General features: G+C 37.2%; 1 protein-coding gene, 1 non-coding gene and 1 pseudogene across 2 annotated transcripts in view; 2 read left to right on the top strand and 1 right to left on the bottom strand.

Annotated features, from left to right (window-relative positions):
* Positions 1-59: 59 nt before the first annotated feature.
* SIMC1 (SUMO interacting motifs containing 1) overlaps positions 60-18042 on the bottom strand; it is a 103970-nt gene continuing 85987 nt past the window's right edge. The window contains exons 8-10 of the mRNA XM_063085285.1: positions 8398-8554; positions 8141-8225; positions 60-866 (exon numbers count right to left, since the gene is read on the bottom strand). Of these exons, the coding sequence (XP_062941355.1) occupies positions 586-866; positions 8141-8225; positions 8398-8554 (523 nt within the window). The 3' untranslated portion in view covers positions 60-585. The remainder of the gene's footprint in view (positions 867-8140; positions 8226-8397; positions 8555-18042) is intronic.
* LOC134371345 (U6 spliceosomal RNA) lies at positions 8830-8933 on the top strand. Its single transcript, XR_010022778.1, has one exon. It is a non-coding gene; the product is annotated as a U6 spliceosomal RNA (small nuclear RNA).
* On the top strand, positions 13475-14605 carry LOC134369487 (peptidyl-prolyl cis-trans isomerase D-like; annotated as a pseudogene).

Here is an 18042-nt window from a genome sequence, read left to right as displayed (position 1 = left end):
AACCTAAGCACGGAAAACTTGGTATTTTGAAAAACTATTGCCTTTTTATTATATCCTTTTAACATCAAATGTTTTGTAACACACTCAGTCCTTTTGTTTCTACCCACTTCATTACATTAGATCTTAACAGACTGGCCATAAAATCAGATTCATAGGCAATATGAAAGTCTACTATAGAATGTTTGTGTTCCATTAGAGAAAAATGAATGTCCTTCTCTCCAGAAACAGGTTGTCAGTACCTTAAATAACAAAACTGACGTACAGAGTTTGTTCAGTACAGGGAGTCTTCTCTCACATATTGAATAGAAATGTTAAACATATAGTGCATATAGTATTAGCTATTTCAAAAAAAAGTATAGATAAATAATTTATTAAAAAATATTTACACCTTGTATATTTAAGCTATTTTGAGAACAACTTAGGATAGAATTATAAAAAAAAAAAAAAAGATATTTACTAAGGAGTTAGGAAGTTATTACAACCTACAGATAAATAAGGTTTGGTCCTGTAAGATTTTTAACTACTTTTCATACTTTTAGAGCTTCTAAGTAATTGGAGAATGAGTTCAGGAGGTATTCTTGGTGTTCAGTGCTTAGAAGGTATGCAGGGGCTGCTCCAGTTCTTTTGTGAGGGCTCTGCATCAGGGTTCAAATCTGCAGCATAGAAGAGCAGGAGCTTCAACAAGTGCACTTTGTCTTGGAGTTGGGGGACAAGAGGCTCCCCCAGCATGTGGATCAGGCGGCTGCGAAAGGCCTCAATCTGCTTCTCCACATCCACCACTGTGATGTCATCTCCTTGCTGAGGCTTGGGCTTAATTCTTTTGATTATTAGGTCTTTCCGATCAATCACTGAACTCCGTAAGTGCTCTGCAAGAGAGGAAAAGTCAGTTGAACTGCTTTTCATTCTTTTATGATTTAGTAGGTAGGGTCTCAGCAAACACTTGTTGACTAGCTACTGGGATACAAGTCAATGGCCATGTGAGTGCCTTTGGTAACTCCATTTCCAAAAGGTCCTTTGTTCTTGGTTCTCTCTGGCCCCCATGAAGTTTTACATATAAAAAAATTGTATTCCATTTTAGTTCTTTCCCTCTGTTAATCTAAACAATGCACCTATATTAAACTATATTTCAAATTAACACAACTATAGAAAAAAATTGAAGTGAATTTTGAATAGGGAGATTCCTAAGTATGAAAAGAATTAAAGAAATATTGAACTTAGTAAGTTTGGTGTGGTATTGATTTATTGTAGTTATTCTGAAGCTGTTTTGCATGTATTGTAGGATAGATCAAATGAATCAATATATTCATGTTGTTGGGAACCAGGGTTCTTACTGTAGGAGAAGAGAGATTCAGGTATGGAATGTGAAGAGAGGAAGAATTCTGTGGTAATGGAGTGGAAATTGTATTGGTATGAACTTGTATTTTTGGAAAATTATATAATTTACTAGCTTTGTCATCAGAAAGGGCCTGAAGCAGAGACACCCCAATATCAATCAGCACACTTAGCATCTAGATCTTTGTTTCTAAATACTGATCCCCATTCTCCACTAAAAGAAACAAGAATTTTTTGGAGAAAAGGCTGATTTCAGGACCAGAGCAAGAAAATTACAAAGTATGGCTGTTAGCTCCATAGGTTAGAGCATGATGCTGATACAGGGTTTGATCCCTGTACTGGCCACTTCCCCTCCTCCCCCAAAAGAAAAAAATTACAAAGTGAATCTAGAACATCTTTTGTATGAAAGTAAGGGAATGCTTAAAAACTGATGGGGAACTGTCAAAAGGACATAGGAACCAACTTGAAAGAGGCTCCCGTTGGCCACATTTTAAACAATGTGATCATAAAAATTAATGACAAAAATGGATTCTTGAATTTTTAAAAAGTCATTGAATCTTTAAAAAGCTCTGAGTGCATAGTCAAAATAATTTTTAAAAAATGGGAAAGGGGGAAGGAAGTGGCAGAGGAGGGAAAAGTCCTTTTTCCAGAAGAAGGCCAGTTAAATGTAGAAGTAGAAAGTCACCAGTTTTAAACTTACTAATACATTTGATTCCTGTAAGAACCATTAAAGGATGCTAAAACCATCAAACGAAAAGCTGAAGAGGATATTCACGGTCTCAAAATTACACCCTGTGGATTACTTACAAATAAAGGGGAAACACTGGAGAAATCTGATAGATATCACCCTAACCAAATGACCAAACTTAACCACTAATGGAACCAAAATGACATTGCCTTTTGATGTCATGCAGTGCAGAGGATACATCGTCATCTATTCAGTATTCTTGTCAATAGTATTTAACATGAATATGATCGTGGGGAAAAAATTAGACAATCCCAGATATGGGACATTCTACAAAATAACTGGCCTGGACTCCAAAAATGTGTGTCATGAAGGACAAATAAAGGCTGGGAACTGTGCTAGACTAAAGACCAAAGAGTACAATGCTTGATATTTGACTGGATCTGGGCTCACAACAAAACCAACCACCTGAGGGTATTATTGGGACAATATTAGATAACATTCTGTCAAGAATAAGTTTCTTGAGTATGATGATAAACAGTGGTATGTAGGAGAATACCCTTATTCTTAGGAGAATCAGTATTTAAACAGAAGGATTATGATGTTGCAACTTACTCTCAACTGGTTCAGAAAAAAAAAGTACACGGGTACTTCAAAAAGTTCATAGAAAAATAGAGTTAAAAGATAATATGAATCTTTCCATGAACTTTTTTTTCTTTTGTGTTTATTAAAAAAATTTTTCCATGAACTTTTTGAAATACCTTCATATACAGATGGATCAATAGGTAAATCAGATGTGGCAAAATGTTAACAGCTGGTGAATCAAATTAAAGGGTATATGGGTGTTCATTGTACTACTTACTGAAAAGTAAAGTCTCTAAACTTATATCAATGGGCCTAATTGCAATCCAAAAAGAAAATACAGTAAATACGCAACAGCGTGTTCAAAAAGTCTCGAAACACAGGAAACAAAGCTGCCATAAGATGCAACTGCAGGGCCCTTTCCACATGCAATCAGCAAAAATTTATGGTATACACCTACTTCATATCTGGAACTGGGCCAGTCTCTGGGACACAGTGGAATCAGAGACTTGGGCCCAGTCCCTGTGGATGGATACAGTTGCAGGAAGCCTGACCAACAAAAATATTGTGATTATAGCTTGGCATTAGTGCAATCCAAGAAACTGGATGCTGTGATAAACAGTAACATTGGGGAGAATGAAGGAAGCAGCCCACACTAGCCAGGGAGGGCCTCTGGAGTCGTGAGGATGAGAAGGAGCCAACTATGCAAAGGTCTAGGGGAAAGCAGTCCAGGTAGAGAGAACAGCAAGCACAAATGCCATGAGGCGGGAAAAGCTTGCTTTAAGAACTAGAGATAAAATCAGGGTAGTAAGAGGGAGAGTAGAAAATGGAATTGGATGGTAGACTGGGCCACATTACAATGTGGAGTTTGGCCTTTGTGAGCAAAGGGGTTTCTAAGGGTTTTAAGTAGGGAGATATGATCTATTTCACTTTGCTGCTGGTGTAGAATTGTCTTAGGCAAAAGCCCTTTAGTAGAATTTGATTTTCTTAAACAAGGCATGTGCTACTCTGAAAAATGCAAAAATGATTTTGAAAAAATGGAAAGAAAAATTGGTTGGATAGGGTGGAATAGGGAAAACTTAGTGTGTGAGCAAGAAGAATTAGGAGTTTATTAAAATAATGCAGGAAATTTAAAGAAGCAAATGTTAGTGGTGGCCATCTAAGCATGGCCCACGGGGGAGGAAATCTTGGTCAATGGACTTCAGCCATTCTGGTTCAGTTGGCAAGGCCTTGGATTTCATGCTTCAGTAGGGATGAGAATTCTTACATCAGAGGTTGTTTACTGGATGAGGCAATTTATGAAAAGAGTTTCGCATAATGCCTGGCTCAAGACATTTTAGCTGACAGTACTGTTACTAGTTCTGGATCAATACTGGAGTTAGCTACTGTTATTTTATCATCATTAGAAGAATCTCTACCCTAACACATCAACTAAGCTCTTTATTTTCTCTGCAGCTCCTTCTCCACCTTACTCCATGTCAGTAATGGCAGGATGCTGGGAGTCATCCTTCAGATGCAGTCACTCAAGCTCTGTCTAATTGATCTTCAAAGAGGTTCTGCTGCATCTACTGCCTTCCCCACTGCACTACCCACAGCCACAGCACCATCTGACCTCTCTGACCCTCTTCCAAACCATTTGCCACACACTGGGCAAACTTTTAAATTTGCAGATCTGATCATGATACTCCCTTACTTGAAACCACTTTGATGGCTTCCCTCCACTCTTGGAATTAAGCTGAAGTTCCTTAACAGAAGGCCCTTCACACCCTGTCCATCTACTACTCTAGTCTCATCTCATGCTATTCTCCCCTTGCTCACTACATCCGAGCCCTATGAGCTTGTTCTATGTTCCTTGCTCTCACTAAGCAACTTCTTGCCTCAGGGTCCTTGGACATGCTGTTCCTTCTTTCTGGAAAACTCTCCCCTCCCTATTTGCATGGCAGTACCTCATATCAGACTAGCTGAAATATCTCTTCTCTGGGGAGGCCTTCCTAAGTCCTTCTAAAACAGATTAGGTCCTCCTGTTTCGTCTACTTGAACTTTCCCTCACAGCATTTACTTTTTTTTTTTTTAAAAGATGACCGGTAAGGGGTTCTCAACCCTTGGCTTGGTGTTGTCAGCACCACGCTCAGCCAGTGAGCTAACCAGCCATCCCTATATAGGATCTGAACCCGTGGCCATGGTGTTATCAGCACCGCACTCTCCCAAGGGAGCCACGGGCCGGCCCTGACAGCATTTACTTCAATCATAATTATACATTACTTGTGTGATTATCTATTTAGGGTGAATCTCTCCACTAGACAGTAAGTGGTATGAGGGCGCGGGCCATGTTGGTCTTATTCACTGAGGTTTTCCCAGTGAGCCAGGCATAGAGAAGGCATTCAGTAAATATCTGTGGCCTGGATGAATGTATGAATTGAACTGATGCTGCCTGCTTCTTCTTCTCTCTCCTCCTTGGAATGACTGGTGGCCGACATCTGTGGCCCGCCCTGCCTAAGCTATCCAGCTGAGTGGTATTCAGGAAAAGCATGTATTTTGTTCATTTAAATATTACATGTTTAAGTTCCTTGGATTCATAGTTTCAAAATATGAAGTCCTGACTGTTCACAAGAATCAGGAAAGCTACATGACAGACAGCAATTTGCAAGTTTGCTGAGGCTCAAACTCGAATCACACGGCTATGAAACCAGGGTGTGGGGGTTTGATTCTCTCAGCCAGAGAACATGAGCTCGGCTGACAGCCCAGCATCCATGTCTCAGCAGGGCTGCTCTGCCTTCTATGGAAATGTTTGTAAAATGGGGGTTCAGAATATACTATTCCCTGAGGTCTGTAGAAAAGTACGTTAACAATGTACAGAGAGTTTAGAAAATGAAGGGTAGGAAATTCTTTTGAATCTCACCTTCTAATCTCATCCAGTAATTTCATAGAAAAGTAATTCCTTCTAGTGTGTTTTCATTGCACACTGACTTTGGCAATAGACCTAAATTTGAATCCTGGTTCTGTATTTCCTAGTCTCTCTGCTGTTGTTCTCCCATCTGTAAAATGGGGATGGTAAATTCACAAGGTTCTGGAAATATATAACTCAGTGTCTGTGAATTTACCTCTCCTTTCTTCCTTTACACGAAGAGGTTTTCCTAAACAAAGGGCAAGCTTGGGCTCTCTAACCTTTTCCTTTCTTTCCCTATCCTTGGAGTTAGACAATTCAGGCTGATCTCAAAATGCCCTCAGCAACATCCTCAGACTCCTAGAAGAAGGCAGAAACAACTAAGGGGCCCTCACAGTAAAATACTTATTGACTGCCAAGGACACTCCATTTCAGGGTACATTCAGCTGTGATCTTTGTAGGACAATGTTTTCAAACTACTAGTTTTAAATAAATTTTTCTCCTTCTTAACTCTTGGTCTCCAAAGAAGCTGGAAGGGATGTTAAGGATAAAACAGCATTGGAACACATCCTACTTATACACTAGTCTGAGGCTTTTCCCTTATCAAAGCATAGAAATATCCTGTAATAAAAGCGGATGCCATATCTGTCTTAAGTCACTATTGTCCGTGATAGGTGTATTCCTTGGGAATCAAAACAGAAATGAACAAGAATTGTTAAAGGTTAAAGGTAAACTTTAAACAAAAACAAGATGCATTAATATTAAACTTTCTGTTTGAGCTCCAAAAGGAACAATTATGTAAACCTAGATGAGGCTAAGTACATGTGGAATTTGCCTTTGGGGCTTTGCTCTGAGAAGGACATGGGCATTTCTTTGAGGGTGCTAAAAATGCACAACTATACAACCATATATCGTGGACTTGGCAATGCGCCACTATTTTGTGTGTGTGCTGATCATTTTATTTCAACAGTTAACTGTTCCCAGAGAAGAAACTGTTGATGTCACAGGCAATTTGGACGTACCATTCTATTCTCTGGGAAGACAATGCACTCTTTTAAACTTCAGTTACAAAAGTCTGAAACATAGAGAAGACCCTTGTAGCCTACCCCTGGCCAGGCAAACAGGCAGACTGAGATTCAATTAACATTCATTGAATACTTACTACTTTTTTAAAAAATCACACCCATTAATAATACTTGTAAGTTATACTTGTATATATCATCCCCATCCTATAGAATGAAGAAACTGAGGCCTAAAGACATATAGTGAGCTGTTCAACACAGAGTAAGTGGTGGAGTTGGGATTTAAACCCAGACCTTCTGTCTTAAATCAAGTGCTTTATTTATTCAGTTTTAAAAATGTTTCTACAATAGCTTTCTCAGTTCCAGGCCTGAGAGGGTCTAAGGGTTATTTTACCTTTCCGTTACTGAATTAAAATCAACCCGACATGATCATGGGCAGGTAAATTTTATACATACACTTTTTCCCCTTGCTATTTGAGAATAAGTTATAGACACTGTTCCCCTCTAACCCTCAAATACTTCAGTATGGATTTCCTAAGAACAAGGACATTTATTATTATAATCTAGTATAATTATCAAAAAATAGGGAATTTTATAGTACTGTAATACAATACTATTTTGTAATCTATTCAAAGTTCACCAAATGTCCGAATAATGTACTTTATGACTTCTTTTTTCCTGACTGAGGATCCAGCCTAGGATCATGTATTGCATTTAGTATTCATGTGCTTTAGTTTCTTTTTAATCTGGAACAGTAGCTCAGTCGTTTCTTTGTTTTTAAGACAATGGCACTTTTGAAAAGTACAGGTCAGTTATTTTGTAAAAGGTCACTCAGTCTGACTTTGTCTGATGCTTCCTTGCAATTAGATTCAGGTCATGAATTTTTGGCAAGAATGCTACATACATGATGATGTGACTTCAGTCTATCACATCTGGGAGGAATGCCAGGTTTCTCACTTCTCAAGTTACTATTTTTTCCTTTGTAATTAATAATTTACCAGTTCTGCAGTTTTCCCCAAAGCCTCATTAATCCTTGGTTAATAAACCCATTTTCAGTTGAAGCAGTTATTCCATCATTACTCTCATCAACATTCACCTCCTGAGTGTTACCTGGGCTAACTCTCCCAGATCCTCAGTGGTCAATGGCTTTGCCTGTGATTTGAGCAGCTCTCAAGAGCCACTTTCATAGACTTTAAGGTATCTTACATGTTTTGCAAGATGTACATGTTCACCTTGCCTCTGGTTTGCTCTGTATTTGCATTGTATTGGCAGATGCTTACACTGTCCCTTGTCAATGAGCAATTGATCTAACAGAGATGTTGCAGTGATAGGCTGGGTAAGATACCAGGACTAATCAGGTCATTACTGAATACTTCTCATGTTATGATAACTTTTGCTTACCTACACAACCTTGTAACTATGAGGACCACTGTATTACAGCCATAACAAAAATATGAGAATTCTTCTTTTTCATAGCAGTGACTCTAGCTATGTCATTCCTTGTCCCTTATTTACAACCAAGGAACAATGCTTTACTTAAGTGAATAAATTAGAATCCTCTGTGTAGCTATTATTTATAATAAGGTCCATTGTGAGACCTCCCACAATACCTATTTGTCGACAAATGCTCCTTACCTCTTAAGACATGTTGATAACTTGACAACAGAAACTGCAGATGCTCAACCAGCTCATCCCAAGTCTGCCACTGTGTTTTATCTGACTGCAGAGATAGCAAAAGTAATGGATAATAAACACCTTCCCCAGATAAAGTTTTTGTACAGTTTTCAAATCACTTTTACATAACGCTCAAACAGTTGTGTTTCAAGCTAAAGTCCCATAGGCAGGATTAAAGGAAAGATGTTCTAGGCCTGGAATTAAAGCATAAAAAGTACCTGACATTTGAGCAGTGATGTGGAATTGTTCAGAAAATAGAGGGCCTGGGCCAGAGACAGGGGCAGGCGGGTGGGAGTCTCACAGCTGTGGAGGAATATGATTTCTAACACTTTGCAGCGTAGAAGGTGGCTTTCCATTGTAGTAAAGAACATCTCTCTATGTGGAGAAGAGGAAGAGAGAGTTAGCCATTACAACTATATTCCAAAGAACATATACCACATTTCACTCTGAATGTTCTAACATTTGCCCTAAAAGAAAAAAAAAAAAAAAAAAAAAAAAGCTAAGAAGTAATACAATGGAGGCCTACAGAATCACAAAGCCTGTGGACAGAGCAGAAATGAATTTGGTCACGACTTAACAACTGCCAGAATGAGGGAAAAGTCTTTGACCTTTGAAAAAGACAAGTTTAGGACACATTAAAAAGAATTACTGTGTTTGCTTTGGCAGCACATATACTAAAATTGAAACGATACAGAGAAGATTAGCATGGACACTAAAAAAAGAATTACTTCACACTGCAACTATGAGAATTACTCATGACAATAAATATTTCTGAATGCCTGGAATATCCCAGATACTGTTTGGTACATCAAGATTGTTAAGATAAATAGGGGTGATCAATAAAAAGAAAAAAAAAAGAATGTTAAGATAAATAAAACAAGGTATCGCTCTCGCTCTCAAAAAGGTGAGTTGAACAGGGGCAAGAGGTATGCAACAAGAGCTTAAATAAAGCGCAGGGCCCGTGTACACATATGTGAATTGCTAGCGATGCTCCAGAGATACACAGAAGGGAGAGCACATTTGGTCAGGGAACTGGAAGTGGTCTTATGGAGGAGGCGGCACTGGTGACAGCGGTCTAGGAGGAACGAGGGCTCAAGGCAAGAGGCATTTCAACGGAAGGAAAAACATGGGCAAAAGCAAAGAAGTAAAAAATATACAACTGTGGCATTGTGCCTATTTAAATTTCAGAGTCTGGGACTTGAGACTCCCAGAGGGACTTTTGCCCTTGACTTTTCCACTCTACATAGTGCAGGGTTTCAGTAGCAAAGGTGGGCTGGAGCACCTTCAGAAGCTTATGAGCAAGGGAGTGAAAAAACTGCAGCTGTGCCTTAGTTAGGTAAATGAAACTCATTGTTCTAAGAGCACGTCAGCTTCCAAGAAAGGCTCTGAATCTCAGATACACAAGGTGCTTTTCTGGACTGCCTGAAGGTTTTTGTTTGTTTGGTAGTCCTCGCTAGGTGTGCAAGTCATTCATTCTGAGAGGTTGACAGCTTGGGGGCAGATAAGGAGATGGCAGCGAGAAGGGAGAGCATGACTTGCCTAGTCAATGAGCAACAGAGCTAGTCTTAGCTCCAAGGGTTCTTTTTCTTACAACACCCTGCCCCTTTGCAGTTTTGCAACATCAGGAAAAATAGGGAATTCCCTGTGCCACTGCCACTTTTAAAAAACGATAAATAAAAAAGAATCTATTCATTTTTATTTTCTTTTTTCTCCTTATATTTGTTCTTCCACCAGACCCATAAATTATTTGTGTAAAAAAAGTTCAAAAAGCAGAATGAGGGCTGGCTGGTTAGCTCATTTGGGAGAATGTGGTACTGGTAACACCAAGGTCAAGGGTTCAGATCCCCTTAGCAGCCGGCCGCCAAACAAACAAACAAAAAAAGCAGAATTTTACTTTTATACTTTGCTTCTTACTATTCAAAAGTTTTAAAAAGTACAAAATATTTTTGAAAATCCTTTTTATGTCTTAATGTGTTGTATTATCCTTTTCTCTATCTTCTCTGAAAAATTCTTTTTTCAAAAAAAGAATTCAGTGTTATTACATTTGCAAGATATTCCTCAAGTTCTTTTAAAGTATAATTTCTACTCTGTTCTTGGCCTTTTACTCTCACAAGACAATTTTGTTCAGTTCTTCCAATTTTAATGCTAGGGCCTGCCACTGTCCCAGCTTCATAATCTACAGATGGTAATCTCAGAGATCTACACAGGACAAGAGGGTATTTTCAATGGTAGGAGCTGGAGGTAGAATTACCTATTAGCAATTCAAATTCAAATTTTAAAAACGAGGTATAAAGCAAGGCCAACATCCAGATCCAGACTTAACAGAGTAGCAGGTATTAGACTCACCCTCCTATCATAAGCAATTGTAAAACCAAACAAAATAAACAAAGCAACTATTTTCAGGCATTGAACAACATACTGCAAAGGACTGTGATTCTGGAGAGAAAAAAAGGTGGTGAACTTAGATGTGGGGCCTAAACAAGAAATAATGGACTTGTTGGACAGAACAGACAGAGATGGGAATTCAGAGCTGAGGTGGCTCAAATTTGCGTCAGAGAAGAGGGAACTTAAGAAATGTGTGTAAGGGAATGTAGTGGATTGAATCATGTCCCCCTCAAACTCACTGAAGCTTGAATTGTGTCCCCAAAGTTTTATGTATTAGGAACTTAGCCCCCACTGTGACTGTTAAGAGGGTGGGAAATCCTATTATGGTAATTGAAAGGGGGAGCCTTAAAGAGGTGATTGGATTGTAGGACCATGCAGTAGTGAATGGATTAAAAATGGTGGACAGTGGTGTGGTTCTGAGGATTTTATTTATTTACTTTTTTAAAAAGATGACCGGTAAGGGGGTCTGAACCCTTGACTTGGTGTTGTCAGCACCACGCTCTCCCAAGTGAGCCACAGGCTGGCCCCTCTGAGAGCTTTAAAAGAAGAGGAGAGTCTGTCTTTCTCTCTCTCTTTCTCTGCTTCCACCCTCTTGCAATGTGAGACTCCTGGGTCACTGTCACCACCACCAGATGGACTTTGGACTTCCCAGCCTCAGAAACTGTAAGCAATAAATTTCATTTTCTTTATAAATTATGCAGTTCTAAGTATTTTGTTATAAGCAATGGAAACGGACTAATACAGGGAATTTGTTGGTACATGTGCAGGGAGAAACTCTAAAAGCCCAGCAGAGAACAGGTATTGGGGGACTGTGAGTTGAGGAGGGATTCTGGAGATCTCACAGTGCTGAGATACATTGGAGTTTCAATGAGCCAGAATGAGGTGATCTCACTGAACATCTTGGGCATTCAGTTGAGACCCCAGAAAGACTAAGCCTCAAGACTCTAGCCTTTTAATAAGGGCTGCGTTAGAACCACCCTTACAAATTCTAGAAACAAGCTTCAATAGGAGAAAGCTAATCTGCCAGCACATTAACTGCCTGCAAGACAACAGTCAATACTCTTTAAAGGAAGGCAGAAAAATTCATACTCTCAACAATGTAGTACTGACAATGTCCGGCACACAATAAAAACTATGAGACAAGGGAAAAAGCAGAAAAATGTAATCCATAACCAGGAAAAAATGTCCAGAGAAACAGACCAAGAGGTGACAACATAAGTTGGAATTAGTAAACAAGAACATTAGAATAGCTATGACAAATATGTTCAAGATTTTAAAAAGCAAGAAAACAAACTAAGATGTATATAATGAGTGACTAGACGAGGACTCTTAGCAAGGAGAAATGGAAACTATAGAAATGAACCAATGGAAACTCTAGATTTGAAAAATACAATATCTGAAATGAAAAGAAAAATCACCTAGTAGTCTTAACAGCTGGTTGGACACTGCAAAAGAAAAGATCAGGGATCTTGAAGACTATTCAGACAGAAATAGAGGGAAATAAGACAAAATAAAACAAGCAAAACCATCACCACAACAGAAAAGACCAGAGATTCAATGATCTGTGGAATAGTGTCAGGCAGTCTAACATATGTACATTTGGATTCCCAGAGGAAGATGAGAGAGGATGGGGCAAAAAAATATAAAAAATAGCCAAAATGTTTCAAAATTTGATGAAAAATATCAACCCACAGATTCAAGAGCTCAATAAACCCCAAGCAGAATAAACATAAAGAAAAGCACACGTAGGTGTTATAACGAAATTGCTGAAAATAAAAAATAAGGCAGCCAGAGAAAAAAGACACTTATAAAGGAATAACAATAAAAAATTCTAATGACTTTTGATCAGAGACAATGCAAGCCATAAGAAAATGGAACATCTTTAAAATAAAGGGCTGATCAGTTAGCTGAGTTGGTTAGAGCATGGTGTTATAACACCAAGGTCAAGGGTTCAGAACCCTGAACTGGCCAGCTGTCAAAAAATTAAAGCAAACAAAAAACAACAACAAAAAAACCCCTATCAACCTAGAATTAAGTCAAACAAAAACACCCTTCATAAATAAAGGTGAAAGAAAAAAAATTCCAGATAAATAAAAACTGAGACAAATCATCGCCTGCCCTATGAAAAATATTAAAAGTAAATTCTTTGGGTGGAATAGAAACAATACCAAATGGAACTTGGATCTTCAAGAACGAAGGAAAAACATTAGGAATGGTTAAAAGTGGGTAAATATAAAAAAGACTCACCCCATCATCTCTAAATTTATTTTTAAAACCACTAAATGTTTAAAGCAAAAATAGTAACATTTCATCTGAAGCTTATAACATATGTGATAGTAAAATGTATGACAACTGCACAAAGGATGGGAATGGAGTGAATGGAAATATACAGTTGAAAGATTCTTATATGTTAAGTAATATAACATTAATTCAAGGAAGACTGTAGTAACTTAAGGATGTACATTGTAATTCCAAGAGCAACAATTAAAAAAAAATTTTTTTTCCCCACAAAACGCATTTGAGGGGCTGGCCAGTTAGCTGTATGTGGTGCTGGTAATGCCAAGGTCATCGGTTCATGACCTTGGTGGTACTGGGCAGCTGCCAACCCCCCCCCAAAAAACAAACAAGAAAACCAAACCAAAGAAAAAGCATTTGACAAAATTTAATACCCGCTCATGATAAAAACTCTTGGAAAACTAGGAATAGAAGAGAACTTCTTCAACTTGTTAATAAATATCTACAAAAAAAAAAAAAAAAGAAAACCTATAGTTAGCATGATAATTAATAGTGAACTGATATATTAGTTTATAAATAATTAATTAATAAGTGCCATGCTGGCTTTCTGTGGAGAGGGATGCCCTCAAGTTTAAGCTGCTAGTTGGCCACAAGGTGTCCAGATCCTGTTTCCAAATGTGTCTGCAAGTTGAGCTATTGCAGCCGTCCCCACAAGCTAAGCCCTCCAACCCCAATAACCCCTGAGTGGTCTTTGATGTAGACATCAGAGGAGAGCAAGTTGGTCTCGTTGTTTCAGAATTGTTTGCAGATATTGTATCAAAAACTGCAGAAAATTTTCATATATTGTGTATAGGAGAAAAAGATATTGTACCCATAACTGGGAAACCGCTCCATTTCAAAGGATGCCCTTTCCATCACATTATTAAGAAATTTATGATTCAGGGTGGAGACTTCTCATATCAGTATGGGACAGGTTAGAAAATATTTATGGTGAGAAATTTGAAGATGGAATTCTGGTTATAAGCATGAGCAGGAGGGTTTATTGAGCATGGCAAATGCAGGCCACAATACAAATGGTTCTCACTTCTTTATCACAATAGTTCCAACTCCTCACTTGGATGGGAAATATGTGGTATTTGGCCAAGTAATTAAAGGAATAGGTGTGGCAAAGATACTGGAAAATGTAGAAATGAAAGGTTAAAAACCTGCCAAATTATGCATTATTGCACAATGTGGAAAATTGAAGGAAGGGGAGGATTGAGGAATATTCCCCAAAGATGGCTCTGGAGATAGTCAGCCCAATTTCCCTGAGGATACAGATATAGATTTGAAAGATGTAGACAAAATTTTATTAGTAACAGAAGACTTAAAAAACACTGGAAATACATTTCTCAAATCCCAGAACTGGGAGATGGCCATTAAAAAAATATGCAAAAGTTTTAAGATTTTTAGACAGTTCAAAGGCCGTTATAATGAATGCAGATAGATCCGAGCTACAAACTATAGCTTTAAGCTGTGTACTAAATATTAGTGCTTGTAAACTGAAGATGTCAGATTGGCAGGGAACAATCAACAGCTGTTTGAAGGGTCTTGAAATAGACCCATTGAATACCAAAAGTACTGTACTACAGAGCTCAGGAATGGCAAGGATTAAAAGAATATGATCAAGCATTGGCTGACCTTAAGAAAGCTCAGGAGATAGCACCAGAAGATAAAGCTATCCAGGCAGAATTGCTGAAAGTCAAATAAAAGATAAAGGCACAGAAAGATAAAGAGAAAGCAGTATATGCAAAAATGTTTGCATAGTAAGGACTCAATTTTGCTTAAATATTATGCATTGATTGTATAAAGGCAATAAGAAAATGTAAGGGTTTTTGCCTATTATATATGATTCCTAATGTGTTTCCTTTGACACTTCATTTCCCCATAGTTTACAGTTTAGGAATACTGACATGGGTGCACTCTTAATAAAAGTGTTACAAAATGCAATTAATTAATTAATGGAATGAATATTTTCCCCATAGATCACGAACAAAGCAAAGATGTCCACTCTTACCACTCTTAGTTAACACAGTACTGGAAATTCTAGCCAGCATAACAAGACAAGAAAAGAAAATAAAAGACATGCAGATTGGAAAGGAAGAAATGAAACTATCCCTATTTGCAGATGACATGATGGTCTACATAGAAAATCCCAAGGACCTTTTGGCAAAAAAGCATGATCCATAAAAATTGGACTTTTGCTCTGTGAAAGACCTTGTTAAGAGGATAAAAAGACAAATTACATCGTGGGAGAAAATATTTGCAAACCACAGATCTGACAAATGACTACTATCTAGAATACATAAAGTCACTGAAAAATCAATGGTAAAAAAGAAAACAAAACTAAAAAAAAATAAATAAACAAAACAAAACAAAACAAAAGCAATCCATTTAAAATATGGGAAGAGAAAAAAATAGAATATGGGAAAAGAAATATTTCACTAAAGAAGTGTTTTTCCTTTTTGTGGTTGGCTGGTACAGGGATCTGAACCTGTGACCTTGGGGTTATGAAGCTGTGCTCTAACCAACTGAACTTTAAAGAAGTCATAAAGATGGCAGTTGAGCACATGAAAAGATGTTCAATATCCATTAGAGAAATGAAAATAAAAACCACAATGAACTATCACTACACACCTATCAGAATGGCTAAGATAAACAAATAGTGACAATACCAAATGTTGGCGAGGATGCAGAGAAACCGGATCACTCATATATTGCCTGTGGGAATGTAAAATGGTACAGCCACTCAGGGAAAGTTTGGCAGTTTCTTAAAACACTAAACATGCAACTATCACGACACAGACATTGCACTCCTGGGCATTTATTCCAGAGAAATGAAGACTTATGTTCGCACTAAAATTTGTACATGAGTGTTTATAGAAGATTTATTCATCATAGCCACAAACTGTAAACAATACCTTCAATGGATAAATGATTAAAAAACAAACTGTGGTACATTCATACCATGGAATGCTATTAAGCAATATAAACGAATGAACTATTATTAATACACATGACCTGAGTACATCTCCAGAGAATTATGCTGAATGAGAAAAGCCAATCCAAAAAAGTTACTTACTGTATGATTCCATTTATATAACATTAAAATGAAAAAATTATAAAAATAGAGAACAGATTAGTAGTTGCCAGGAGTTAAAAAAGAAAAAAAGGGTGGGAATAAGCATAGCTATAAAAGGGCAACATGAGTAATCCTTGTAGTGATGCTAATGTTCTGTATCTTGACTTGTATCAATCTCAATATCCTGGTTGTGATACTGTAATAAGTCTTCAATATCTACATTGTGGGAAATTATATAAAGAGTACATAGGATCTCTTTGTATTATTCCTTACAATTGCATGTGAGTCTTCAATTATATAAAAATAAAATTTTAATTAAAAAGAGATAAAAAGCCAATAGGAGAGATAAAATGGAATAATAGAATATACTTAGTTAATCCAAAAGAAGCCAGAAAAGGAAGAAACAATAAACAAAGAATAAACAGGATGACAAACAGGAAACAAATAGCAAGATGATGTGTGTAAAACCAATAATTAAATTAAATGGAAAGGAAATAAACACTATCAATAAAAGGCAGGGATTGTCAGCTGGCTAAAAAGAGCAAATACTAACTATATACTGTTTACAGTAAAGTTTTTTTTTAAACTTTTTGTTTTGACAATTTCAAATGTACAGAAGAATTGCGAGAACAGTACAAAGAATTTCCATATATCCTTAATACCTTCCACCTAGATTCCCCAAATGTTAACATTTACCACATCTTCTTTATCTTTCTCTCTATTTTTCTCCCTGAACTATCTGAGAGTTAGTTGCAGATATAATGCACCATTCATCCCTAACTACTTAAGTGTGTAATTCCTAAAAACCAGGAAAACCAGGACATTATCTCAGATGACCAAGTACAATGATCAAAATTAGGAAATTAATGTTTACACATACTAGTATATTATCCACAGACCTTAAACAGATTTTTATTATTGTCCTAATAACGTTATTAACAGCAAAAGAAAATCACAGATCACATGTTGAACTTAGTTGTCTTTTTCATTTGTCTTTTTCTTTTTTTTTCTGTTTTGCTGGCCAATCCCAGTCCTTGGTATCATAGGCACCATGTTTCAACCTACTGAGCCAACTAGTGGAACAGTTCCTCAATCTTGTTTTGTCTTTCATAATATTAACATTTTTGTAAAGCACAGGCCAATTTTTCACAGAACGCCTCTCATTTGACATTTGTCTGACATTTTCCCCATGAATAGATCAAGGTTATGCATTTTTGGCAGAAGTACTGCAAAAACAATGTTTTGTTATTCTTAGTGCATCATATCAAGAGGCACAGGATGACAATTTGATCACCTGACTAAGGTAGTATCTCCATTGCAAGGGTATTTTCCCCTTTGTAATAAATTAGTATCTCCTGGGAATATAGTTTAAAACTATGCAAAAATGTTTTACTCCACAAACTTTTGCCATTTTAGTATCCATTTTATGCCTAAATTATTATTACTATGGTTGTCAAACGGCATTTTCCCCTATTTCATAATTTCTTCTTACATTATTATTTAGCTTTCTGCTCTAAGGAAGATGGTCCCTTCTCTTTCTTTCTTTCTTTGTTCCTATAATTATTGGAATCACGGATTCCTATTTTATTCAATAGGTTATAATCCTTTCCTGACAATATTCATTTTGAAGCTCAAATGATCCCAGATTTGGTCAGCGAAGCCCCTTTAAGCTGACTCTTGTGTCTTTTGACATGTTCTAAACATTCTCTGAACATTTCCTTATTTTCTAGCACAAGATGTTCCAGGCTTATCTTATACTTTCCCTACTTCAGTTCTGGAATCAGCCATTTTCTCAAGGAACTCTGGTTCCTTTTAGTGTAAACTGTTGTTAGAAACAAAGATCTGGGTATAAAGTGTGCTCACAACTACTAAGCTATAATTGCTTCTATGCTCTCAGTGCACAGAGGTAGCAAACAGACGTATGTGTGTATATAATTTATATAAATACACCATCACACATCTACATCTATTCCTATATCTATCTATATTTATTAGAAACCACAGTTCATATTGATACCTCCAATTCCAATCCAGCACCACAGGGTTCCTTCTATCCTTCTTCATATGTATAACTCTCTTATCCATAATACATTTATGTGTTTAATCCTAGAATACACATAAG

The sequence above is a fragment of the Cynocephalus volans genome, chromosome 2 (assembly GCF_027409185.1).
Source record: "Cynocephalus volans isolate mCynVol1 chromosome 2, mCynVol1.pri, whole genome shotgun sequence".
Classification (NCBI taxonomy): Eukaryota; Metazoa; Chordata; class Mammalia; order Dermoptera; family Cynocephalidae; genus Cynocephalus; species Cynocephalus volans.
Note: the sequence above shows the minus strand (reverse complement) of the source record. Positions and strands in the feature narration are given on the sequence as shown.